The sequence below is a fragment of the Ctenopharyngodon idella genome, chromosome 15, assembly GCF_019924925.1.
Source record: "Ctenopharyngodon idella isolate HZGC_01 chromosome 15, HZGC01, whole genome shotgun sequence".
In the NCBI taxonomy this organism is placed as follows: domain Eukaryota; kingdom Metazoa; phylum Chordata; class Actinopteri; order Cypriniformes; family Xenocyprididae; genus Ctenopharyngodon; species Ctenopharyngodon idella.
In genome coordinates, this window is record NC_067234.1 from 8,845,548 (window position 1) to 8,872,988 (window position 27,441).

At 42.4% G+C, this 27,441-nt stretch overlaps 1 protein-coding gene across 2 annotated transcripts in view; it reads right to left on the reverse strand.

Annotated features, from left to right (window-relative positions):
* Positions 1-27,441, reverse strand: part of porb (P450 (cytochrome) oxidoreductase b) — a 63,011-nt gene that overhangs the window by 10,856 nt on the left and 24,714 nt on the right. For both annotated transcript variants that reach the window (XM_051862124.1, XM_051862125.1), the window contains 8 exons: positions 24,448-24,576; positions 24,150-24,299; positions 21,129-21,253; positions 16,152-16,241; positions 15,791-15,889; positions 9,217-9,333; positions 7,657-7,775; positions 7,347-7,528 (listed from right to left, as the gene is read on the reverse strand). In XM_051862124.1, the coding sequence (XP_051718084.1) occupies positions 7,347-7,528; positions 7,657-7,775; positions 9,217-9,333; positions 15,791-15,889; positions 16,152-16,241; positions 21,129-21,253; positions 24,150-24,299; positions 24,448-24,576 (1,011 nt within the window). The remainder of the gene's footprint in view (positions 1-7,346; positions 7,529-7,656; positions 7,776-9,216; positions 9,334-15,790; positions 15,890-16,151; positions 16,242-21,128; positions 21,254-24,149; positions 24,300-24,447; positions 24,577-27,441) is intronic.

Genomic DNA, 27,441 nt, shown 5'->3' on the forward strand with positions numbered 1-27,441 from the left:
CTATGTTCCTTTTTAGAAAGAAATAGTATCTGTGAGGATTTCCAGTCAGGATTTAGACCATACCATAGTATAGTATATTACGTTCACGTAATAACCTAGAATACTGTCTAACACTTGATGGCTGCTCTGTTAAGTCTTCGTCGTCACTTAGGAACCTGGGTGTGCTCTTTTTTTATACCAATCTTTCATTTGAAGGCCATGTTACTAGCATCTGTAAAACCGCATTCTTCCATCTTAAAAATATATCTAAACTACGACATATGCTCTCAATGAAAAATGCAGAACAGTTAGTTCATGCGTTCATGACCTCAAGGCTAGATTACTGTAACGCTCTACTGGGTGGTTGTTCTGCTCGCCTGATAAATAAACTACAGCTCATACAAAATGCAGCAGCTAGAGTTCTTACTAGAACTAGGAAGTATGACCATATTAGCCCAGTTCTGTCAACACTGCATTGGCTTCCTGTTAAACATCGTATAGATTTTAAAATCTTGCTAATTACTTACAAAGCACTAAATGGTTTAGCTCCCCAGTACCTGAGCGAGCTCCTAATTCATTATAGTCCTTCACGTCTATTGCGAATCTGTTAAAGGATTATTAGGCTGCATAAATTAGGTCAGCCGGAACCGGGAACACTTCCTATAACACCTGATGTACTCGTTACATCAGAAGAAGAATGGCATCTACGCTAATATTAGTCTTTCTGGTTATCCCGAGGTTCACCGTAGTCAACCGGATCCAGGCTGTATCCAGGTGAGACCAAGGACCTGCGCCTTGACACGACCACAACGCAGCCCTGAAGTATCAGCAGAGATTGAGTCAACTAGATCATCCACTCTGAGGGCCTCATCGACACGACAGCCACGACACAGTTCCTCAACAGCCGTGATGAATACGATCCTCAATTGGATGGAACTGGAATAAATACTTTGAATGTTGCGATCCTGTCGGACTTATGATAGCTACCTGAATCGAAACAAAGCACTGTTGGCCAGAGGAGAACTGGCCCCCCGACTAAGCCTGGTTTCTCCCAAGGTTTTTTTCTCCATTTAAACACCTATTTGCCACTTGTCTGCCACCTGATGTCACCTGATGGAGTTTGGGTTCCTTGCCGCTGTCGCCTTTAGCTTGCTTAGTTGGGGACACTTGACATTTGACTTGACATTTGATATTCAACAGTGCTTTGATCTGCCTTCATTGACACTATTCTTTTAAGAGCTGCTGTGCAGCCAAATAATGTACCAGTTATCAATGTAAAGCTGCTTTGACACAATCTACATTGTAAAAAGCGCTATATAAATAAAGGTGACTTGACTTGACTTAAAGCTTTTGCAACAGCTGTACTGTTACTGGTAACACTCAGTGTCGTCGCAAGTGGGGTGACAATTATAGGGGCCAAGGGGGCCACTAAATCCAGTAGTTATACTATATATTCCCCTACTCTTATGAATCATTATAGTACATATATTTAAATGCCTGAGAATTCACTGAAAACCAGAGAAACGTGCAATTTAGTTAAAGTAGAAAAAAAATGGTTTAGTCCGATGGTTAATTACTTCAGCTCAGTCAGCAACAAACAGCAATGAAAAGAACCAATGAAAAAATTGCATATAATAACATAAAAAAAGTAGTTTAAGTAGTGTTCAATGCAAGGAAACCATTGTGTCACAGAGACGAACTCCGTGGTTCCCTCTTCTGGCCATCGGAGGGAGCCATCACCGGAATACTAACACACACACTTACACTTGCACTACATTTCCCATAAGCCCGTACCTTGGACTGATTACACCACCAGCTGTAACCCATAACCCGGACTATAAAAGACTGCCACTCACCTCAGTGCACCGCGAAGTCTTGTTTTGCCTTGGTGAACATTTCTGAGCGTTTATACCCTGTCTGACTACGTGTGACTGACTACGTGTGACTGACTACGTGTGACCCTGTTTCTCGACCCTTGCTGCCTGCCCTTGATCCTTGCCTGATTTCTGTTCTGTGAGTGATATCTGCCTGTCCTGACCCTTTGCCTGTTATTTGACCACGATACTGCCTGCCTCTGTTATTCCTGTTCGCTCCTGTTTGACCCTGCCTGTACGACCACTCTGTTTAATAAAGCATGCAAATGGATCCCAGTCTTAGTGATGATTCGTTACAGAAGACTTCGCCAACTCCAAATCCAGCTGCTTTCTCTCACCTGTGTGCCACCATGTCTGTTCAGGCCAGTCAGCTGGCCGCTCACCAGCACCAGCTCAACCGTCTCACAAGCCTCACGGAAGAACTGGTGAAAGCACTCCAGGGCTTGCAGCTCAACGCTCCCGCAGCTTCTTCCCCGCCCGCCGCGGCCGCCATTACACACGCGGTAGGGACGCCGCCACCAACTAATCTCCGCCTCTCTCTGCCTGAAAAATTCGACGGCGACCCAGCAAAGTGCAAGGGATTCATTCTCCAGTGTTCCCTCTTCATCAATCAGCAGCCTGCCATGTTTAGTACTGATGCCGGTAAGATCGCTTTAATTTGTTCATTGTTTACGGGAAGAGCGCTAGACTGGATTACAGCGGTATGGGGAGATGATGGATCTGCTTTCCCTTCGTATGAATTCTTCTTACAGAGATTCAGGGAGGTGTTCGATCATCCCGGTGATGGCAAGGGAGCCGGCGATCGACTATTAGAACTCACTCAGGGACGGAGAACGGCGGCTGAGTATGCGTTGGCTTTCCGTACGCTTGCTGCACAGACCAACTGGGTGAGTGACACGCTCAAAGTTTGTTTCAGAAGAGGACTGTCGCAAGAATTACAAACTGAACTCGCCTGCCGAGATGAAGGGAAAAGTCTGGACCAGTTTATTGAACTCGCCATTCATGTCGATAATCTCATTTGTGCTCGTAAAGCAGGCTCCAAACGCAGCACCCGCGCTCCTCCAACGGCTGACCCTGAGTCTAATGAACCCATGTAAATCAATGTTTACCGTCTGACTGAGGAGGAGAGAGGTCGCCGTATAGCCCATCGTCTGTGTCTGTGTTGTGGCGGTCTGGGTCATGTGAGGAACAACTGCCCGGTGCGTTCTCGCCCTGAAACCCCACGTTCGGTGAGTGATTCCAAACCCCATTACTCTTCAGCCATGTGTGTGTCTGTCCCCATCAAACTGTTGTTAAACGGCGTCTCTCTGGGGACCTCTGCGTTATTGGATTCCGGGGCTGCGGGAAACTTCATATCCCAGAGCTATGTCGATCAGCAGAAAATCCCATTAATTCAATGTCTCTCTTCTCTCACAGTGGAAGCCATAGATGGACGCCCTCTGGGCTCAGGAAGCATTAACACCATTACGCAACCTCTAACCATGCAGATTGGCATTTTTCACACCGAACGTATCCAATTCCATGTCCTGCCTACGTCCACTTCTTCAGTCATTCTGGGGTTACCGTGGCTCCGCACTCATAATCCACACATCTGCTGGAGAGAGGGTCAAATTATTCACTGGAACAAGCACTGCCTAACCAAGTGTCTGCCTCAATCACCTCCTGTAAGTGTCAGAAGCATCCAGGCCACCGAACCCACAGTAGTCTCCACAGAACCCACCACGGAAACTCCCTCTGGCTTACAACTCCCCAGCGAATACCAAGACCTGGCTGTAGCCTTCAGCAAGGTACGTGCCTCCCAATTACCACCTCACCGTCCTCATGACTGTGCCATAGATCTAATTCCAGGATCAACACCACCCAAGGGCCGTATCTTCCTGTTATCCCAACCTGAATCTGAGTCTATGAAGAAATACATCGAGGAGGAACTGGCCAAGGGATTTATTCGACCGTCTACTTCACCTGCATCTGCTGGTTTCTTCTTCGTGGGGAAGAAGGACGGGGGTCTCCGCCCTTGCATCGACTACCGGGGTCTAAATGAGATCACAGTTAAGTTCCGCTACCCACTGCCTTTGGTTCCCGCTGCTCTGGAGCAACTTCGCACAGCCAGGTACTTTACCAAGCTTGATCTCCGCAGTGCATATAACCTAATCCGCATAAGAGAGGGTGACGAGTGGAAAACTGCATTCTCGATGGCTACTGGGCACTACGAATATCTTGTTATGCCCTTCGGGCTGGTCAATAGTCCATCCGTATTTCAGGCCTTTATCAACGACGTATTCAGAGACATGTTAAACAAGTTTGTAATCGTTTACATTGATGACATTCTGATTTATTCAGATAATATGGAGGAACATATCTCTCAGGTCAGACAGGTTCTTCAGAGGCTAATCCAGTATCAACTCTACGCCAAGGTGGAAAAATGTGAGTTCCACAAGACATCCACGTCATTCCTCGGCTACGTCATCAGCCCGGAGGGCGTTGCCATGGACGAGAAGAAGGTAACCGCCATCCTGAACTGGCCACGTCCCAATACACTCAAGGAGCTACAACGTTTTCTTGGGTTCGCCAACTTCTACCGCCGGTTCATCCGAAATTTCAGTACCATAGCCTGCCCGCTTACCAGCATGGTGAAGAAGGGGCAAAATCGACTCAAGTGGTCTCCATCTGCCATTAATGCCTTCCAGGACCTCAAGGAACGCTTCACCTTGGCTCCCATTCTCCACCATCCAGACCCCTCTCTCCCGTTCGTCGTCGAGGTGGATGCATCCAACACTGGTCTCGGGGCTATACTCTCTCAAAGGCAAGGTAATCCATCTAAACTCTACCCCTGTGCATTTCATTCCAGGAAGCTCACATCGGCAGAACGCAACTATGATGTCGGAGACCGAGAGCTACTGGCCATGAAAACCGCCTTCGAGGAGTGGCACCACTGGCTGGAGGGGGCTACACATCCTTTCATTGTCCTGACCGACCACAAAAATTTAGAGTACCTGCGAACTGCCAAGAGACTCAACCCACGTCTCTCGTTTTCACTTCACTGTCACCTACCGTCCTGGATCCAAGAACGTCAAAGCAGATGCCCTGTCACGACAGTTCGAAGGTGAGAACCAAGCTCAAAGCCATGAAACCGTAATACCTGCCTCTCTTGTTGTTGCACCTATACAGTGGGATATTATGACAGAGCTGGAACAGGCTAATGCTGGGAACAAGACACCTCCTGACTGTCCCCTGGAAAGAACTTTTGTGCCCATGGGCTTCCGCAACCGTGTCCTGGAGATGGTACACAACTCTCCTTCCTCTGGTCATCCTGGTATTACAGCAACCACTCAACTTCTTCAGAATCGGTTCTGGTGGCCATCTCTACCCAAGAATACTACTCACTTCGTCAACGCGTGCCAAGTCTGCCAAAAAAATAAACCCTCACATCAACTCCCCGCTGGCTTGCTGCAACCTCTACCCTGGTCCCACATCGGCGTGGACTTCGTCACAGATCTGTCTGTCTCTAATGGATACACCACCATACTCACGGTGGTGGACCGGTTTTCCAAGGCATGCCGCCTCATTCCCCTCGCCAAGCTACCCACGGCCATGCAAACTGCCGAGCAACTATGCAACTGGGTCTACCAGAGGACATTATGTCTGACCGGGGCCCCCAGTTCACCTCTCGCCTCTGGGCAGCATTCTGTCAAGCGCTCAGCATCAATGTCAGCCTCACCTCCAGCTATCACCCACAATCCAACAGTCAAACTGAACGTTTAAACCAAGAACTCACCCGCTTTCTCCGTTCCCTATTGCAATCAAAACCAAAATGACTGGTCCCGGTATCTACTGTGGGCCGAATACGCCCAGAATTCCCTGCGCAAACCAGCCACCGGAGTAACACCATTCCAGTGCATTCTTGGATTCCAACTGCCATTATTCCCATGGTCTGGAGAGCCCACCAACGTTCCCGCAGTCAACGACTGGATGACCCGTAGCGAGGCGATTGGGATAGAGCACACATCCATCTTCAACACGCTGTCCGCCGGCAGAAGGATCAAGCAGACCGCCGTCCGGCTCCTCCGTACCAGCCGGGTCAATGGGTCTGGCTATCCACAGGGGACCTCCGGTTGAAGCTCCCCTGCCACAAGTTAAGCCCAAAGTACGTTGGCCCATATCAAATCACACATCAAATAACACCTGTTTCTTTTCGTCTCGCCCTGCCTAATCACTTTCACATTTCTCCTACATTCCATGTCTCACTGCTCAAGCCTGCCGATGGTCCCAGCGAGGAGGGGGAGGAGAGGTCAGGTGATCAGGGCCCCCCTCCCATCCTAGTGGAAAGCGAGGAGGCTTACCAAGTCCGTGAGCTGCTGGACTCCAGGCGCCGAGGACGTTTACTTCAATATCTGGTTGACTGGGAGGGGTATGGCCCGGAGGAACAGACCTGGGTCAACTCGGATGATATCCTGGACCCCAACTTCTGTCACAGAGACGAACTCCGTGGTTCTCTCTTCTGGCCATCGGAGGGAGCCATCACCAGAATACTAACACACACGCTTACACTTGCACTACATTTACCATAAGATTCCCATGATCATTTACTATAGGTTTTGTGATTGGTGGATGTTATTATATGCAATTTTTTCATTGGTTTGAAGTTTGAATTTTGTCTCTGTTTGCACTTAAAGGAACCTACACACACCTGTAATCGTTTAGCCCTGACGAAGGCCTGTGTGCTGAAATAAAGATTTGATCTTTTAGCTATATTTTTTGTTCATTTCTAATCCCTCCATGCCACAAGTGTCGCTGGTTTTGTTCAAAAATACCTCAGCTGTTAGACACCAGACTGACAAGAAAGACATTATTATGTTGCTGGTAGGCATACTTAAAAATAAGTTTAATTTATTATTTTATTAATTTCTTGTCTTTTGTTGTTATGTTATTAGTCTTGAATAATTGCTTGATGACTTTAAACAATGCTTCATAAGAAGTTAATTGCTTAATGCCATTGTTTTGATGTAATATTAATAAAATGTTGTATATAAATTTATATAAAATAAGCAAAAGCATATTTGTATATCGTTTCTGCTGATGTCCAATAAAAACCTTTATTTGCATTTATTTATTTGTCTGTTCTGTTATTTTGTAAGAAAACCCTATTAGGTTACATGGCGCCAGATGTGGGCCTCCATGCCCATATCTTATGCAGTACTGTATATGATATGAGTGGAGGGCGGTAGGAGCCCACATCAGTGTTTTTTCAGGGGGCCCAGAATTCTCTAGCTACAGCCCCGGTAACACCTCAGTTCTATTACCATAATTTTACCACTTTATGTTCCTAAATGACTGATTTAAAACTGAGTGCAATTTACATTATGGCTTGAATTTTGCTAGCTAGTGAAACGTTTATTGTATGGTGAACTGTAAGCCATTTTATTTTTTAAAAAGGGATTCGCTTTTTCATTTTGCTCGTGGTGTGGATTTGGCTTTAGTGACAGTGATGCTTACTTTGCCCTCGGGTGAGGAAGAGGCCATTTTACGCATGTTCTCCTGCTCTTTGGGGTCAGTGGCGTATTGTGCCAGTTCATAAAGAACATTTGTGCGTGGAGGATTCGTGATGTCCAGATAGTGAGTCAGGGCGGTGCGATACGTGGTGGGGCAGGGGAATGGATGCTTCTTATTGGATTCCTCTGAAAAGAAATACACACACACACACACACACACACATATATTTCAGCTACACAGCTTTAGTAATGTTGACAACTGGACAGACATGAATGAACTGTTCAAGTTGAACCTTTTAAGGTTAATGCCATACCATCAAGGTTGTTGAGGGAGATAACAGTGTCAAGGTCCACATCAAGGATATCACCAATCCTGTTCACTATGGCTGTGTCATTGATGGGATACACAGCAACATGGTCTCCTGATTCATATCTACATAAACATTTTAAAATGAGCAATCAGTAAGCAGTTTAAAACTAACTGAAACTCGTTTTGCCATTAATAAAAAGGTTCCATTTAAAAATGAAATACAAAATAATCATTTGTATACAATAATAATAATAATATATTAATTGTATATAATATTTTGAAATCAGCTAGTTACCCTCGTACACACTGATTATCAAGCAAATGGACATTCTGTGCTATCTTTTCAAAGTGCAATATCATTAATGACACCAAAGGTCCATTTAGTGCATTAAAAAGAACTAATATATATGTATGTATTATAGACTAGTCAACTTTAATGCTGTTTCATGACACTTTAAGCTTGAAGTCGACTAGTGGCTGGTCATGGCCTATAGAGAGGGCGCAACAGGAAAAGAGATCTTTGAAATCCACACTTACGATCCGTTTTATACAAATAAATGCATACTCCGAGTACGCTCCACAAGATATGTTTGATTATACCATCGGATGCTCAAAATTGATCGGGTGAATACTTGTTTTAAAATTTATCGCTGTTCTAAACTAATGCGCTGCTACACTGTAACACGCATACACAAAGAGACGGTAGCGCGCACATCACGAGCAAATCACGTGATCACAGAAACATTAAGTAGAGGCGAAATGTATTGTTAACACTGTTCTGTGATTTATCAATAAAATAACTTGGAAACTGAAAAGTTCTAACATATATTACTTAGTAACTAAAACCCACAGCTTCACTATTAGTAGAGAGAGGCTGCCATGTAGAATGAATTCACACATGCAATCGCTCTCTCACGAATGCATTCATATATAAATGTAATCTTACTGTGCTACTTTATCTGGATCTGATTTAGAATGGGCAGAAATCTGTGAGAAGTATAACAACCCAAAGACAAAAGAAGTGATAAAAAAATAAGCTGTTAGCTGTTCAGGCTTATTTGTTCATTAATGATGTCATCAGCATTATGACATTAATGTCGACTGAAGTCATTCAACCCCTAACACACACAAGGATGTAGAACAGTTAATTATTACTAATATTAAAGGGGTGATAAACACAATTTTCCCTTATCTTTTGACATATAAGATGTCATTGTGCTATGAAAATGCTATGTTTCAGAACTCAAAACTTTCTCATTAGTCCAAAAACAGCTTTTATTGAGACCAAGCTGCCAAAAGGACTTGTTTTGTACTTCCTCCTCTTTATTACATATTAGATATGAGTATATCAGCTCAAGACTGCCTGCACAGACACAGATCAATGCCTACTTCTTCATCATCGCCTCTTTGGCACTTGCATCGTCTTTTAAGTGGATTATGGTTAACTGTTGTTTCATTCATAATGTTTAAAGGTTAAGCTCTCTTCCTGCTGTTTTAGAATAGGCAACAAAGCTCATGCTGAAAAACATACTGTAAGATCACACACTGTAAGATCACACAGTACCTGATTTTAGAGCCTGTGATGTCCAGCTCCAGGTGCATCAGATGTCTTTCACCGCCCTTATTGAGCTTGCGGTTCACAGTGACAGGTGCCAAGAAAGGGTTCTTAGAATCGAAAGGCCTGTGAGAACACAATGAATAACAGACAGTACACCAAGAAAACGTTATAGGGTCAGAAATTAACCAGGGCTCAGAGCAAAAATGCCCAGACATTTAAAAATGTGGTGGCAAAAATGTCACTTTTTGTGCATTAGTTTTCCCCCCAATCTATTTTATAGTATTGTATTTAATAATATTATATTATCAAATTATATTAATCAAAATATTTTATATCTAGTTATGAGTTAGCAGTCCCTCCAGGATTTCGCAATATTTTTTTGTGATTTTTGCGATCAAAATGACTGATTTTGTGGTGGTAATTTCCAGAAATTTGTGGAAAAATTTGCAATGTTTTTTTAATTAGAATACAACATTTACCATGTATTATGCTAGATGCACAGTAGTCATACATGGCAATAGAATAAACAAAATGCACAAATCTTTTTCCCTTGCGATACTACACAAGTACTGCGTCGTTCGTCTTATTAATCAATATAGTTTATTAATAAGACAAGACGCTATGGGGAAAACTCCTTTTTCTCCGATTCTGAAGCCTTTATACGATCACGCAGTGCATTGGTGCATTGGTTCATAAAGTTTAAGAAAACGAGCCAATGACGGCGCAGAACGCGCGAGCCAATGGTGAGCGAGCCCGCCAAAAGGGGCGGGGTCTCGGGCTATATAAGCGGCCGTCTCACCGTGGCAAATCGATTCATTCTCTTTCAGCGACGCAGATATCATCTCTTCGCTGATCTATGAGACTTGAAGCCGCCTTCTCTGCAAGCAGCTGGATTCGCCGCTGATTGACCCGCCGCTCTGCAGCAGTTTATCAGCTCGCCTCCCTGCTCGCCGCTCTCAAGCAGCTCGCCGCTCTCTATCAGCCGCCGCCTCGAGCAGCCTGCAGCTCGCCGTTCAGATCGCTCCAGTGCAGCACTGATCGCCCGCCGCGTCGCAAGCAGCCAGATCAGCTTGTCGCTCTTTAGCAGCTCTGTTCACGCGCCGCTTCCGAGCAGCCTGGTCAGCGCTCCGCCCCCGAGCCGCCTGCAGTTTGTGCGAGTGCACAGCGTATCCTTTACATATAAAAGAGCTTTTTTCTAAAGAGCAAATTTCTGCGACGTTGCTTCAAATGTCACGCCACGATTGTGGCACGTGCAGAGCCCCTCTGCACGCTGATGACGGGCACAGTGAATGCGTGCGAGGTCTGGGCCAGTCCCACGCAGAAGCCGCGCTCACTGGATCGACCTGCTCTCATTGCGAGAGCATGAGTCTTGCCTCCTTGCGCTCGCGGATAGCGTTCTTTTTAGAATGCGACTCCGCCCCTCGTGCCCTCCCGTTTTCTTCCTTCCAGGAACCTGTGAGGAAAAAACAGCGGGGCAGAGGATCCCAGCGCTCGGATGAGAGCGAGCGCTCGGATGAGAGCGAGCTCACGTCGGCTCAGGTCCTGCATGCCTCACTCTCTCCACAAGGAGAGGTTTCCCCTGTCTGTTTCTCCCGCCCAGACCAACGCCCCTCTGCCATTGCGAGCAACTTGGTCTCGTTCGGGGATCTGATGACGAGCCGCAAGATGACAGCATGTCCCTGGCGGCTTCAAAAGCCGAGGAGCTGTCAGGCTCGCTTCCTGACCCCGCCCCCTTGCCGTCTTTGGAGCCGATTGACACCAGAGCGTCAATCGATTCAGAGCTCACCCGGGTGCTGTCAAAGGCAGTTGAGCAGCTCGGCTTGGAGTGGTCTGCGCCTGAGGAACCCACACGCAGCCGCTTAGACGAGTGGTTCCTGCCTGGACGTCGTCAAGCGCCTCCTCAGCGGTCAACGCCCTTCTTTCCTGAGGTGCATGACGAGCTCACAAAGTCATGGCGTGCTCCCTACTCTGCCCACCTGCATCCTTCTGCCTCTCACGCTCTCACCTCTGTGGACGGTGCCGGGCAGAAAGGATATGACAAGCTGCCTCCCTTGGACGAAGCTGTGGCCGCACACCTGTGTCCGCCCGCCGCCATTGGATGGAAGACAAAGGCCGCCCACCCATCCAAGCCCTGCCGTACCACTTCGGCCCTCGCTGGACGGACGTACACCTCGGCTGGCCAAGCAGCTTCCACTTTGCACTCCGTGGAGGTACTCCAGGTGTACCAAGCAAAGCTACTCAGAGACCTGGATGAGGCTGGACACGACTCAGCCACCTTTAAGGAGCTGCGTAGCGCCACGAACTTGGCTTTGCGCGCCACAAAGACCACGGCTCAGGCTATTGGGCGTTCGATGGCCAGCCTGGGGGTGCTGGAGCGCCACTTATGGCTCAACCTGACGGAGATCAAGGACACGGATAAGGCCGTTTTCCTTGACTCGCCGATCTCCTCCACTGGCCTCTTCGGGCCCGGCGTCGATGGTTTCGCCGAGCGCTTCACAGCGGCACAAAAGTTGTCCCAGGCCATGCGACACTTTTTGCCTAAACGCTCCAGCTCCTCTGCTTCGAGCCACCCTAAGTCTGCTCCAGCTCAGCAGCAGCAGCTTAAAGACAAGCCGCCAGCCGCTAAGCCCGCGCCATGATCTGAACACAGACGACGCTCGCGCTCTGCTAGGCGCCACCCTCCTCTGGCGCGACAGGGACCCTGGCCCAAGATAGCGTTGGACCCTGCGCCTCAGAAGTCGGCCTGATGTCCAAGAAAGGAAGAGGAGGAGGCTAAGTCCCGCCATGGCCGGACCACCCTCCAAAACGCCTCGCCCAGTTTTTCTGTCACCCCATTCAGTTCCGGGTGCTCAAGAAAAAATGTCTGTTGCCTGCACAGAGCCTGTTCAATGCCCTGGCAGTGCACCGCTGTTATAGCGACAAAAACAAAAAACAAACATACAGAGCATATTTCCTCTACCACCCTACACATGCACCACAGTCTCTCACAGCGACTTAGTGCCAGAACTAATCCAGCCCCTCGCCACACGGGCCGAGGCCTGGCAGGCCATCCCCGGAGTGTCAGCTTGGGTTTTGAACATAATAAAACGAGGTTATGTACTCCAATTCGCTCAAAGGGCCCTGTTTTTCAACGGTGTGGTCCAGACCTCTGTGGAAAGCAAGGATGCGCATGTCCTGCGTTCCGAGGTAAACGCCATGCTGGTGAAAGGGGCCATAGAAGTGGTCCCTCCAGCACTGAGCGAGTCAGGGTTCTACAGCAGGTACTTCCTCGTCCCCAAAAAGGATGGCGGCCTCCGGCCCATCCTCGATCTCAGACAGCTGAACAGGGCCCTAATAAAGCGCTCATTTAGAATGATCACTTTGAAGCAGATCTTCCCACAAATACGCCCGGGAGACTGTTTTTTTTACCCTGGATCTGAAAGATGCTTATTTTCACATCCAGATAGCCCCCATCACAGGCAGTTCTTGAGATTCGCCTTCGAAGGGATGGCATATCAATACACGGTCCTCCCGTTCGGGTTGTGTCTGGCTTTTACAAAGTGCATGGATGCGGCTCTCTCCCCTTTGAGACGAAGGGGCATACTACCTCGACGACTGGCTCATCCTGGCTCAGTCGGAGGCGGAGCTACTATCCCACAGATCTGTCATCCTCAACCACTTAGAGTGCTTGGGGCTCAGGGTCAATTTTACGAAGAGCTTGTTATTCCCCAGCCAACGTGTTTCGTTCCTGGGAATAATTTTAGACTCGATCCACATGAGGGCCACAGTCACTCCAGACCGCTCTCTGGCCATTCAGCAGCTCGTGCAGGCCTTTACGCCTGGGGCTTCTCTGCCACTCAGAATGTTTCAGAGGATGCTAGGTCTTATGAGCTCAGCATCTCCAGCTCTGCAGCTGGGCTTACTTCGCATGCGCCCTCTGCAGTTCTGGCTGAAACCACGGGTCCCGCCCCTAGCCTGGCAACATGGCCGTTGCTCGCTCAGGGTGAACCAGACGTGTGTCACAACCCTGGCTCCCTGGACGGACCCCTGATGGTTCCAGCAGGGCGTGGCAATCGGGGCGGTGGACAAGAGGAAGGTCGTCTTTACGGATGCCTCCATGATGGGTTGGGGAGCTCTGTGCAAAAACCGTCTGGCCTTTGGTGCATGGACAGACCTGGAAAGCAAGCTACATATCAACCGCCTAGAAATGATGGCGGTATATCGAGCTCTCCAGGTTTTCCTTCCTCTCCTGGTGGGTCACCACGTCTTGGTCAGGTCAGACAACATGACGGTGGTGTCCTTCATAAATCACCAGGGTGGCCTCTCTTCGAAGCCCCTCTTCACTCTAACAAAAACATTCTCAAAAGCCAGGGATGCGCTGGCCCACGACTGGCCCAGCCTCCTCCTTTACGCTTTTCCTCCAATCGCGCTGATCCCCCAGGTGATCAGACGAGTCAGGGAGGGTGCTCACAAGGTCCTCCTTGTGGCTCCTCTGTGGAGGACCCAACCATGGTTCTCGGAGTTATCTCAGTTAACGCCCCTGGAGCCATGGCCGATTCCCCTCAGACGGGACCTCCTCTCCCAGGCGAGAGGAACAATTTGGCACCCCAGACCCGAGCTGTGGGATCTCCATGTGTGGTTTCTCAACGGGAGCCTGCTAGCCTCCCAGAGAATGTCTTAAACACTATCTCTCAGGCCAGAGCTCCGTCTACAAGATGTCTTTACTCCCTGAAATGGGCTGTCTTTGCCGCCTGGTGTACAGCACAGGGTGAGGACCCATTAACTTGTGACATATCCTAGATATTGTCCTTCCTTCAAGACTTAATGGATAGAGGCCGTACTCCCTCTACCCTAAAAGTCTACGTTGCAGCTATAGCAGCTTCTCACGTTCCTATAGCGGGGCAGTCAATAGGGAGAAACGACCTTGTTGTTCGCTTCCTTAAGGGATCCAGGAGGTTGAATCCCCCTCGTCCCCTCACGGTTCCTACTTGGGATCTTTCAGTGGTTCTTAGAGGCCTTAAAGGCCCTCCCTTTGAACCAATCCAGACTGCCGACCTACGGCCCCTCTCGCTAAAAACTGCCTTGCTGCTGGCCTTAGCATCAGTTAAGCATGTAGGAGATTTGCAGGCGCTCTCTGTGAGCCCCTCGTGTCTAGAGTTTGGGCCTAACGACTCCAAGACATGGATATGTTCCGAAAGTCCTATCGACCCCGTTTAGGGCGCAGGTTGTTCTCTCTGCTCTTCCTCCTTCTCAGGATTAACAGGAGCTGAACTTGCTCTGTCCTGTCAGAGCCCTGAGGTCTTACATTGACTCAACCCTGTTTGAATGTCGGTTGTGAGCCCTTTCTCAAGTTCTCTGCTCTGATGCTCAGTCGTCCCCCTGCGTAGCACAGCGTGATTGTACTGTCCCCATAGCGTCTTGTCTTATTAATAAACTATATTGATTAATAAGACACAGTACTCGTGTAGTATCGCAAGGGAACGTACTCGGTTACTAATGTAACCTCGGTTCCCTTAGATACGGAACGAGTACTGCGTTTCTTGCCGCACTATGCGCGTGAGACGCCTCATGCCGTCGCTTCAGTCGAATATAATCGATTTGCCACGGTGAGATGGCCGCTTATATAACATGATCACTTACGGTGGGAAATGTGACCAAAATCTTACAGGTAAGCCACAGCAATAAGCAAATGCCTAATTATAAAAAGTTCTCAAGTAATTAATAATCAAGTAAACAGTTAACAATAAAATAAAAATAAACAAATAACAATAGGACAAATAAATACAACATAAAGATACAGATACAAACAGTGCTTTAAGTTTTAGTACTGTTTGTTTTTCCCCTGTTGTTGTTGTTTGATTAATATTAACGACACAGTCAGAAGCGGGTATAGGCCTATATTAGGTTGCTTTCACTTTAAGACCTAGTGTAATGAGCGGATCCAACACTGACACACGCTCCAAATTTGTTCACTCAAGACATAAGCACCAAGATGGACATTTAGGCAAAATTATGTGCGTATTTGACCATTCAAGGCCAATAAGCCTAGAAATATAACACATTTCGGTATGCACGTGCGAGCGCTGACAGGCGGCAAACGCATGCACAGAATCCGCAGCCAGTCGGTCAGTGTGTCAGAGCCGAATTGAGTTAGTAGCCTATACAGCGCTGTTATCAACTCTTTTTTAGCAGCCGCACTCCGGCCCCCCCTCTCAGATGTAAGTGATTGAATTCAACATAATTAACAGCCATAATTGAAGAATGCAAATTTACTTTGATGGATTGATTCAACAGATTTGGGTTGGAAAGTAAACATAACCTCATAAAAGACATAAGAAACATGCCCCTGAAATTCCATTCCAAATATTGGCCCTTAACGATAAAAAAAGTCTTTATTATATGTAAATAAAGTCATTTTTAATTATAAAGTATCTTAAACAAATATTGTCTATATCCAATGAAACTAAGCATAGCCGGACTGTTTATTCTGTCGTCAAGGTTACATGAGAGAGTTATTAAAAATGTGGGAGGAGCCTAAGATAAAGCTTATGTCTGACTGATAGATAAAAAAAAAAGCAAGTGAAGAAAGTGCTTTACTCACGGCTTCTGGTTCTCAAAGCTCTTGAGCCGTCCCAGCTCTCCAGTGTAGATCTTATTCATGTTCAGATCAGTATGTACCTTCAGCTCATACTGACGGATGCTGAGAGAGACAGAGTGTGTATGTGTGAGAGAGAGACAGAGAGAGAGACAGCGTATAACCCAGCAACTGTTACATCACAAAAACCAACACCTATTCTTCAGTTTGTCTATGTAGCACTGTTTTCTAGTCTGAAAAGGCCTGGAAGTGCTGGTAATAAGCAGAGTAGGGCATGTTGAGCTCAGGTCACTGTGACCCACTAACAAAGAAAGTAAAGAGGAACAAAATGTACTGAAGAGATGGAAAGATCATTGAGGTTTCAGACCTGGATTCTTCTCCAGTTGCTTCAACTCCAAAGTGTTCACAAACAGCCGGCCAAAACTGCTCTCTCCACGACACAAAGTCCTCCTCAAGACTGAGAGTGAATCAATGACAAAAAAAAATTCTTATGCTGCATTATGAACAATTCTCTACATCAGTTTTTCTCTGGGTTTGCTTCAGGACCCAGATGTTATATTGGACATCAAGAACTTATCAAACACGGTACCACAATTGTTTATTATATGACAGTAAAGAACAACGGGTCTCGTTCACTTATAATTGTGTGGATAATTAGTGCTAAAAATGCACAGGACAACTTCTCATGAAAAAATTCTGTCAGGTTTGCAAAAGGTGCATACACACATGAATTTTTTCTAAACCGCAATAATAATTCATTTGAAATGAGATGACATGAAAAACTCATCAGGCTTGTCTTTCTATACTCTGAATGTTTGGTTTCTAATTATCTCTCGAATTTCCATGATTTTATTTTAATTCAGTGTGTGAAAAAAAGCACAAACCATGTGCCTTGTTGCCGTGTGAAGCCACATTTAAATGTAGTTAGGTGGTATCTTCTTTTAGCTTGTATAATTTACTTCATGGTTTTTGAGAACAGGAAGCATGTTCTCCTCCCTTTTAAAAGTTAATCCTTTTTTGCCACCCTAAAATGAATCACTTAGAGGGGTCTTATTATGCTCATTTACAGGCTCATAGCTTTATTTATGGAGTCTACTTGAATATGTTTACCTCATTTAATGTTATTAAAAAAAAAAAAAAAAAAACGCATAATTTTTTTGTACAATTTACGTTCTTGCAGCACCTGTTTTCTCCCTCTGTCTGAACGCACCATTTTAGTTTTGGTTTCTTGGCCAGCCGGCTGCAGTCTGTTGTGATTGGTCCAGCGCTTAGAAAGTGAGTCTGAAATGTAACGCCCCTTAACATAACCGGCGAGCATCAGCTCCGGAGGCTTCCTGAGGAGCTGTACACACTACTGTAACTACATTAACTGTGGCCTCAGTTTTGCTGTATCAGTCTGAAAATGACAGCCAAGAACAAGCAGATTGACCCGAATATCCTTCACAGGCACGACTTGTGCAGGACGTTTCACAGTGGTAATTATTTTATACATCTCTTATATTTTAGATGTGATGTTATAACAGTGTCATGTATTCCGACCTGCATCAAACTCCATGTTTCAGAAAGCAGTAGTTTGGAAAATGTTTGTGAATCTATAGACACCAAGATCATGATTTTCTGACAAACTGTTCAAAAGTTATCAGCAAAAATAGCCTTTTTTTTCAGATCTCATGACCTGTAGGTGGCGCTGTTCCCAAATTTGGCATGGACCCTCAGATCTTGTTTCTGATGAAGCATACCAATTTTCAATTCGACTGCACAAAAGTTTGTCCAACATACATCCTCTGAACCAATTTTGGATTTGGGGTGGAAAAAACAGTGTCGCGTGCACACAGCCTCTCTGACAGCACGCGATCCAGTGTTGCTAGACGTACGATAATTATCGTATTTGTACGATAATTTTGACCTTTGTACGATGTACAATCAATAATGAAAAAAATCCCATAATGTATGATAATTTCAGAATTTTGTGACACTTCAAATGATGGTCATTATAATTGGCTTATACTCATTGATCTAGCTGTGGATCCTCTACATCATGATTGTAAGGAGAACGTGAACGTTGTAAGGCATGTCTTCCATCTCATCTCACGTTACGTCTTCTCGGCCAATCATCGTGGAGAATGACAGAATGACTCTCTCTCACAAGCATAAGTTAACGTTCCTGCCGCAGCGCTTTTAGGTCAGTTGTTTCCCACTGAGGTACGCCTAATTATTTATCTATTGTGGTAATTTGCAGGTCATGTCAAAAAGTTGTTGGTCTAGATCAGTGGTTCTCAACCGGTAGGCTACAGGATAGGAGGAAAAAACCCGAAAAAAAAAAATTGCAAATTTTTTTTTATCACTAAACTACTGTCATAAAAAGTTATAGTTTTGTATATACATAACTCCTGAATAAAATTAAAATGTGTTTGGACTGATTTAAAAAAAAAGGTTTTGAACAAATTTGATTGGTTTGTCGATAGTGAGCGCAAATGCAGGTGATAAGCGGTTTTATTAAGCGAGTCATTGAGTCGTTCATTCACGATTCGTTCAAACGGCCGATTCATCAAGAATGAGACAGATGTTTGTGAATGGGTCATTGAATCTTTGACTCAAACGATTTGTTCAAAACACTGAATCATTCAAAACACGATTGAGTGTTGCTGTGAGATGCGCTATGTTGTGATCTTTGTTTGGATTCATCGGATCTATTTTCGCTGCTAAAATAGACCAAAACAGTCATTATTTCGTTTAAAATGTAAGTGACTTAATATTATTAACTTGTTTGTTGAACTGTCATATCACTGTCACATTTTCAATCGCGAGGTGATGGTTAATTAAGTCATGGTCAATTGTCAGCTCTCTTGGTCGTCAGGTCGTGTGATGTATGTTGCTGAACTGTAGGCCTATTCAAATGTTATAAATATAAAAACACCACATTTTGAAATTTAACTGCAGTATGTCAATTTAGTTTATTTGTGTGTGTTGCGCTCATAGACTTTAGAAAACGGCGCTCATTTGTTTGATTTCTCCTCGAGAAGCTGCGCAAGCATCAAAAGTTTAAGATCCTTGCACCCTGATAGAGTCCAAAACTGTCGTATTCGTTTTTTCATAATCGTCATTTGGTGGCTCTCAATTGTCAAAAACACCCCTCAAAATATTTGCTACGGATGCGAAAAATGCAGAAAATCGAACCATCCGAATTAATTTTTATGACGGACGGAAGTTTCAGAGGCTGCAAACGTATAAAACGTGAGGTCGTATTTAGTTATATATATATATATATATATATATATATATATATATATATATATATATATATATATATATATATGAACGAATAAACTAGTCAGAATATAGGCTACAGTTAAAGCTTTCCTTTACCTGCAAGCTTCTGTAAAAAATGCAGATGATGGCTACTATTAGGCCTAGTAATAATAACAATGATAAAGCATAAATTAATATCAGAGGTCTGGTGCCAATTCCCAATTATAGCAATATGATAATAGGCCTACTGATGATAATAATAATAATAATAATAATAATAATAATAATAATAATAATAATAATAATAATAATAACAACAACAACAATAAAGCATGTAACCTCATATAATTATATAGCAATAGCCTAATAATGATGATAGGCCTACTACTACTACTCACAATAATAATAATAATAATAATAATGCCTGCAAGCTCACATTAGAAGTCTGGTGCTACTGCCAATTATAACAATAGCCTAGTAATGATAATAGGCCTACCTACCGCTACTGATAATAATAATAATAATAATAATAATGATAATATTAATAATAATAATGATAATGAGCCCAGCTTGCAAAAGGTTGAGAACCCCTGGTCTAGATAAATAGCTGTATTCTGTACGTTTGACTCGTAAAAGTCACCTTTATTTATATAGTGCTTTTTACAATGCCGATTGTGTCAAAGTATAGCTTTACAGAGATAGAGGGAACATAATTTTGGCTGTACAGCAGCTAAAATAGTGTGATTGTCCAGCTTAAGTAAGTTCAGTATTGATTCATTCCATTGTAAAAATATATTTTTTTTTTCAGTTCATTTACCTATACTAAAAAATTCGAAAATTTTCTTCCAAATACGATAATTTTGAGCTTGTGGTACGATACTTGGACATTTCCAATCTGTCAACTGGTGCGATCCCTTCAGTTCTCTTTCACGCCTTATTGCACTCGAACGGTCAAATACACACACTGTTATGTCAAAATGTCTGTCTTGGTGAGTATTCATGTAAACACAGTCGGTTATGAACTTATGACTTAAGTTAACGTTATCAGTTGGGAAAGAAATCGGATGTGTTTCAGTAGGATCTGTGGCCGTACTTTAGATCTTAAAGGGACAGCAGCGAATACAGTAAACCTGCTGCTGTCTGTGAAACAACAAAAGATAGAGAAATTCACTCACTGCTCCTGACTAAATAACTTCTGTAGCTTTATTATGAATCAATGTATATTTAATTAATGTGAAGACTATTAGATTTACATTTGATCATTCAGTTTCTGTATTGTTTCTTACTTGAATGCTATGCCAATATTGGCATACTTATTTATTTATTTATTTTATTTTTTTTACATTGGTGTTAAAATTACATTGTCAGATTTGTGACATTACTTTTTAAGTAATGCTAAAAAACTTCTGGTCACTTTCAGAAGTTGCAGTGATTATGTCTTTTCCCAGAAAGAATGTGAAACATATACTATATTGTTACTACATTTTTAAAATATTTTTAAATATAATTTAAATTGATTTTACACACTTAAAGCAATATCATATTGCATATCGAATTTTGCATTTTTTAAAAAGGTATCGCAATTTTTTTTTTCAATATCACACAGCCCTAGTGCGCACTTATATAGAGAGTAACTCCCACTGGAGGGACTTGCTTTGGAACTTTGCAGACCTTTTTCATGTTCAAACAACAACATTACACACTAAAGAAAGTCGAACAAGGAAAAAAAGCATGATATGACCCCTTTAACTGAAAGAATCAGCTCACAAGAAAGATATTTTCACAAATCAGACTATTATTATTATTATTATTATTATTATTTATTTCTCAACTTCAAAATTACAAGGAATGTCGTGTTTAGCATAAAAAGTAGTGGGAAAAGATGGAAGCAATTTTGTTTTGTAATGTAGAGATATAAAAAATTTCCCAAATTGAAAATACTCTGATGATGTAAAAACACTTGAAAAGTACAGTAACAGAGCAGAAATACTTTCATACTATCCACTTTTGGAGTCTCACTGATTTCTCACATTGATCTTGGTCAGGCACATTTTCAAAGTGAGCACTATAAGAAGTGTTTAAATGTGTCACTCACTTTCCATCATCGTCTCCCATTCCCAGATCAAAGATCCTCTGCGCTCCCAGCTCAGCTAATCTCTTGTCCACATACTTTCCTGTGGCGTTATAGTGCTCATATGTCTTATTGCCCAGTGCAAACACCTTAAAAATAAGTTTTAGAAATGATTTATACAAATAGATAAACATTAATTATTCTATGCTGTATATTCATTACATTCATGGCTCCATTTACACCTGGTGTTAAGATCACAAGTGGCCAGTGCTAAATACATGTGTTAATGTGGTTCAAAACCTCTTGAATTTAAACCACATACGGAACTAATCAGAAACGCATGTGATTACATTTCATTTGTAGTGTAAGATAATCTGTTCCAATCAGCAGAAAATAACCATCAGATTGAAAGATTTAGTTTTAACTTTTTTTGTGATTTAATAACAGTGATGTACTGTATGTAGTCACAAAATCAGAGATCCTGCCTTTGAAATCCGATCAAAAGTTCACCACAAGAGACACATTTGAGATGTATACGTGTAACATTTTATCTAAAACATCATGTGTTTAGTCATGGACAAACAAATTAAATTAACAGATTTAAAGGATTAGTTCACTTTCAAATGAAAGTTACCCCAAGTTTTTCTCACCCTCAAGCCATCCTAGGTGTATATGACTTTCTTCTTTCTGATGAACACAATCGGAGATATATTAATAAACATCTTGACGCATCCAAGCTTTATAGTGGCAGTAAACAGGGTTCACGAGTATGAGCTGAAGAAAGTGCATCCATCCACATACATCCATCATAAACGAGTACTCCACACGGCTCTGGGGGGTTAATAAAGGCCTTCTGAAGCGAAGCAATGCGATGCGTTTGTGTAAAAAAATATCCATATTTAACAAGTTATGAAGTAAAATAGCTTCCACTAGACCACCTTCCGTATTCAACGTACGAAGAGAGTGTAAAACTCTTGCAGTTCAAAAAGCTTACGCTACGTCCTACGCCTTCCTATTCAACTTACGGAAAAAGTGTAACTGACGGTAGACCAGTTTACGCTTTCTTCGTAACTTGAATATGGAAGGCCGTCTAGTGGAAGCTAGATATTTTACTTCATAACTTGTTAAATATGGATATTTTTTTTACATAAACGCATCGCTTCGCTTCAGAAGGCCTTTATTAACCCCCCGGAGCCGTGTGGAGTACACTTTTATGATGGACGGATGTGGATGGATGCACTTTCTTCAGCTCATACTCGTGAACCCTGTTCACTGCCATTATAAAGCTTGGATGCGTCAGGATGTTTATTAATATTTCTCCGATTGTGTTCATCAGAAAGAAGAAAGTCATAAACACCTAGGATGGCTTGAGGGTGAGTAAAGCTTGGGGTAATTTTCATTTGAAAGTGAACTAATCCTTTAAAGTAAACTTTTTACCATGTTTCTTTAATCCTCTTAACCTTATATTTTACCTTAAGAAAGGCTGCAATCTGACGCACATCTGTGAGGACTCTTTCACTCTGTTCACAGCAAATATTTTTCTCAGAGTGCCCATTGTGTCCCCACGTTTCAAGTGGGTATAATTTATAAGTTAAAAAGATGCCTTCTGAGCACAATTAACTCAGTTGATGCCGCTTTATATTTTTATTAATATATATTTGATATATATACTCACCATCCACTTTATTAGGTGAACTTGTTCAATTGCTCATTAACACAAATATCTAATCAGCCAATCACATGGCAGCAACTCAATACATTTTCACATTGACAATCTCTAGGGTTTACAGAGAATGGTCTGAAAAAGATAAAATATCCCGTGAGCGGCAGTTCTGTGGGTGAAAATGCCTTGTTGATGCCAGATGTCAGAGGAGAATGGCCAGAACATTTTCGGGATCAACCCTTCATCAGTGCTGGCTGATGAAGCGTTAATCCCGAAAATGTTTTGCACACTCTGCACTTTTTGCATTTATTTGTGGCCTCTGGACAATAAATTCAATTCCATTTTTTGGCCCATTTTTCATGTGTGGATCTTATTTGTTTTTTTTGTTTTTATCTTTATGCTATTTTTGGACTTTTTATGCTTTTCCAGTCTCTTCATATAATGCACTGAAAACATATATCAATTTAAATTTAAGAAAAAGTTGTATGGTCTGTTTAAATAATACAGTGTTATTTTTCCCTTTTTGGAGCTTGACTGAGGTCTCCATGAATTATTGTCAAATGAAAAGAGCTAACTGAAAATTCCTATTTTTCAACACTCATTTTCTGTGAATGTGCGAGACTTCCAATTCATTAGCTGCTATAGAGAAATAACTGGAAGAATCACAAAAAAGTGCAGTAAACAGTAAAACTTATTGTGCTACAAACCAGATTATGACAATACATTAAAAATAAGATGGTAAGAAATACTAGTTTGCAATACCAAGCAGCATAACAAGGTAAAAATAACTGGAAGCGGATGACACCGGAAGCCAAACACATTCAATTTACAAATGGCCATACCCACGTTAAAAATAAGGTGGATACAACAGAAAAATAACAGCATATGGGTTTGGAATGATATGAAGGAGAGTAAATGAAAGACTTTTCATTTTGGGTGAGCAACTCCTTTAAGTCTACTTATGCAAAAGTTGCTCAGTCATATTTGTAGTTTGTACTTCTGCTAAATCTGTGGGCAAATATCTTTGCTCAGAGTTTTTTAAACCAGTGATTATGCTGAGTCACTGAACTTTGCACAATTTCTGCATAGCATACATAGAGTAAGCTGTCTGAGACTTTGGCTTGGAGAAGTATGACACAGCATTCCCCAGAATCACTTCTGCTCTGCTGCATTGTGTCATGGGATTTGTTTGTTCAAAAAGTGTTAAAAAGTTTCTAAAGTAGTAGAAACATGTTGTTTTTTGCTTGTGTATAACAAAGTGCTTTGACAACTGCTTAAACTAAAAAGCTCTGAGCACACAACTAATAAACTGAACCTGACAGGAGGAAGTCAATGTGTTTTTCCTTATTAAAATCCTGAAATTGGTGTGATGACGAACTCACTGTATATTTAACTCCACTGAGGTCAGCATCGCCCTCCTGTAACCAATCATAGAAGTCTTGAGCATTATCAGTGGGGTCGCCCTCTCCATATGTGGCCATGCAGAAGATCGCTAAAGAGTTGTCAATCTCAGCCAGACGAGAGAGCTCACCCTGGAAATAAAAGTGTGTGTGACCAAACACAAATGGGAAAAGGGAAAGAGCTTGTTGAAGATAAAGATGATTTTCATCCAATAGATGAAAAAATGTTTGTGATTATGAAGTGCTAAATAAATCTAGCACTGACAGACATATGTATTACCATGTCATATTCCTCTGGGTCCGCTGCCATCCCCTTCATGCCATAGCGATGAGCATCTTTTGCAAGTCTATTGGCAAACTCTTCAGCTGTGCCCGTCTGTGAGCCGTAAAACACGACAATGTTCTTGCCCTAGAAGATTATATTAAAAGTCATTAGTATTTCATCAGTATTTCTACTATTCCAAAAGATTCACCAAAAGAAAACATTATGTTCTTGTATCATTATTTGCACTTCACTGACTTTAAAAAAGGGTTATTTTTACATCCTGCAAAGTCAGCATATAACTAAAACTAAACAGACAAATCCTCAGAGGATGTTTGGTGGAGAGACAGTTCAATTCATAAACATTATCAGGTTAGCCCTTCATCTGTGACTGTTATTTTTCTTCCCTGCCCATAATATGCAAGCATTTTCTTCCATATTGTTATGTTTTTTTGAGATACCTGATATTTTTGGACTTCATAATTTCTTGATTGGTGTTATAATTTTGTGGGTGGCAGTGTGTGCATCATCTGTCCCGTATATGTAGGTGCTTTCGTGAAAAGATATGGGAGGTCCATGTAAATGAAATGAAACAAAACTTATTTTTTCTTACTTTTTGCCAATCTGGAATTGCATTGGAACATAAAATGATGCCCCTGACAATTATAGTTTATACCAGATATGATGCTGCATGTCAGTGCATCAAAATGAGTAATCATTAATTACATCTATTATTTTAAGGTGCACTCAGTAATTATTATTGATTTATTTTTTGCTTTTTTTTTTTGTTTAGCTGGCTATTATTCAACCAACAGTGTCAATGCTCTTCGAATTTATACTTACACCTACTGACTGCAAAAAGTTTTTTGGTAACACTTTATTTCCATGGTCCACTTTAGACACTCTACTAACTATAAGTAACTGTCCAACTTCATGTCAACTAACTCTCATTAGAGCAGTGGTTCCCTTACGGAGATGGTGGCAAGGTTGAGGGATAATGTACAGTCAGCAGATTGCTATACAAAAGAAACCTCTGCAGGGTGATACAAGACTACACTGCGGCTACTTGCTAGATAAGTAAATAATTGAACACAAATTAGTAATTTGACTTGCAGTACCCGCTTGTTATCAGTTGTAACGGTTGTTGTCATGCAATAACAGACCACAGTCCCTGTGGACGCACATAAACTGTGACTAAGTTGCAACTTGTGACTAAGTTGATTAAACAAACTCTAAACTGCATTTCTGTTATTACTATCATATTTATCCCTTTCTTTTCCTTTAATATGGCACCAATCTGAATTATATTTTATGTCTATGTATTATTGAATCAATCAACCAATCAATAAGAGACATTACGTTTACATGACAACGATGTACTAAAAACGGAAAAGTTTTTTCTTTGTACAGATGACAACGTTATCAAAACTATCCCCGTTCACACGGATCCTGACTAAAAACGCTGTATTATGCATGCCAGACAAGTAGTTGGCGGTGCCACTTTGTAAAGAAAGACTACGCACCTGTGCATTTACATATTCTTTTACAGAGCAGTCACCTCATACATGCCTGTCCACCTTATTTTTGTAGTTTACTGCACTTTTATATTCTTCTCGTTACTTCCCTATAGCGGCTAATAAATCAGAAGTCTCCCACATTTACAGAAAACACGTTGAAAAATAAGGTGGATAGACTAAGCACGTAATACGCATGTGCATGACGTCACCGTTTTTACAGATTCATGGTTTTGCAGTTTACACAGAGATGACAACAGTATCATTTTCAAATACTTGCACCTGAAAACCTGTTCTCAAAACTTTGCATTTTCAGGCCACCAAAACGCCGGTGTTGTGCAAATGAACGGCCAAACGCATACATTTTTTTTCCATTTTTAGTTGAAAATGGTGTCATGTAAACAGCCCTTAAAGTAGACAGAATGCTGGAACCCCATGTCCCTAAATCAGACTGACAAACTTAATCGCCATTTTCAATATAAAATAACACAATTCAATTATAATTTTTAATCATTTGACTGCCCTAAGTAAACACCCACTGCTATGATTGGGTAACAGTTTTGCATATTAAAATAATTTTCACCGTCCCCGCCACTGAATGTGTAGAATTGTTTTGATAACTTCCTATGTTGAAAAATGGCAACCAGTGAAATTCAGCCACACGTTTAAGCCAGATTCTAATCCCGAATCAGAAGACAACGATCCTACACCTCAAATACCAAGGATACTCCAGTCTGTGACAGCATGGTAATTAACCATCTTGTTTTATGTTTATTCCTTATGTATTTGTGAAGGAGGTATAGGATTGTAATTTATTACATTATATTAAAGTTGAAACAAAGTAATCTTTTATTCCTCTTTCATCATTTTCTATAAAGTGAAAGTAAAGTGAGTATCAAACAATCTGTAACAGACAAAGCAGAAGTAGGTGTTGATTTCCTTCTGCAGAGGCTTTTTTTTGTCGCACTATGACGATACGGAGACAAAATCTGAAACAAGTGGTTTTGGGAGCTTGGTTTCAATAAAAGCTGTTTTGAACATACAAACCCGATTCCAAAAAAGTTGGGACACTGTACAAATTGTGAATAAAAAAGGAATGCAATGATGTAGAAGTTTCAAATTTCAATATTTTATTCAGAAAAAACATAAATGACATATCAAATGTTTAAACTGAGAAAATGTTTTATTTTAAGGGAAAAATAAGTTGATTTTAAATTCAAAAAAGTTGGGACAAGGCCATGTTTACCACTGTGTGGCATCCCTCCTCAGTCCCCCTGCAAACGTCTGGGGACTGAGGAGACTTGCTCAAGTTTAGGAATAGGAATGTTGTCCCATTCTTGTCTAATACAGGCTTCTAGTTGCTCAACTGTCTTAGGTCTTCTTTGTCGCATCTTCCTCTTTATGATGCGCCAAATGTTTTCTATGGGTGAAAGATCTGGACTGCAGGCTGGCCATTTCAGTACCCGGATCCTTCTTCTACGCAGCCATGATGTTGTAA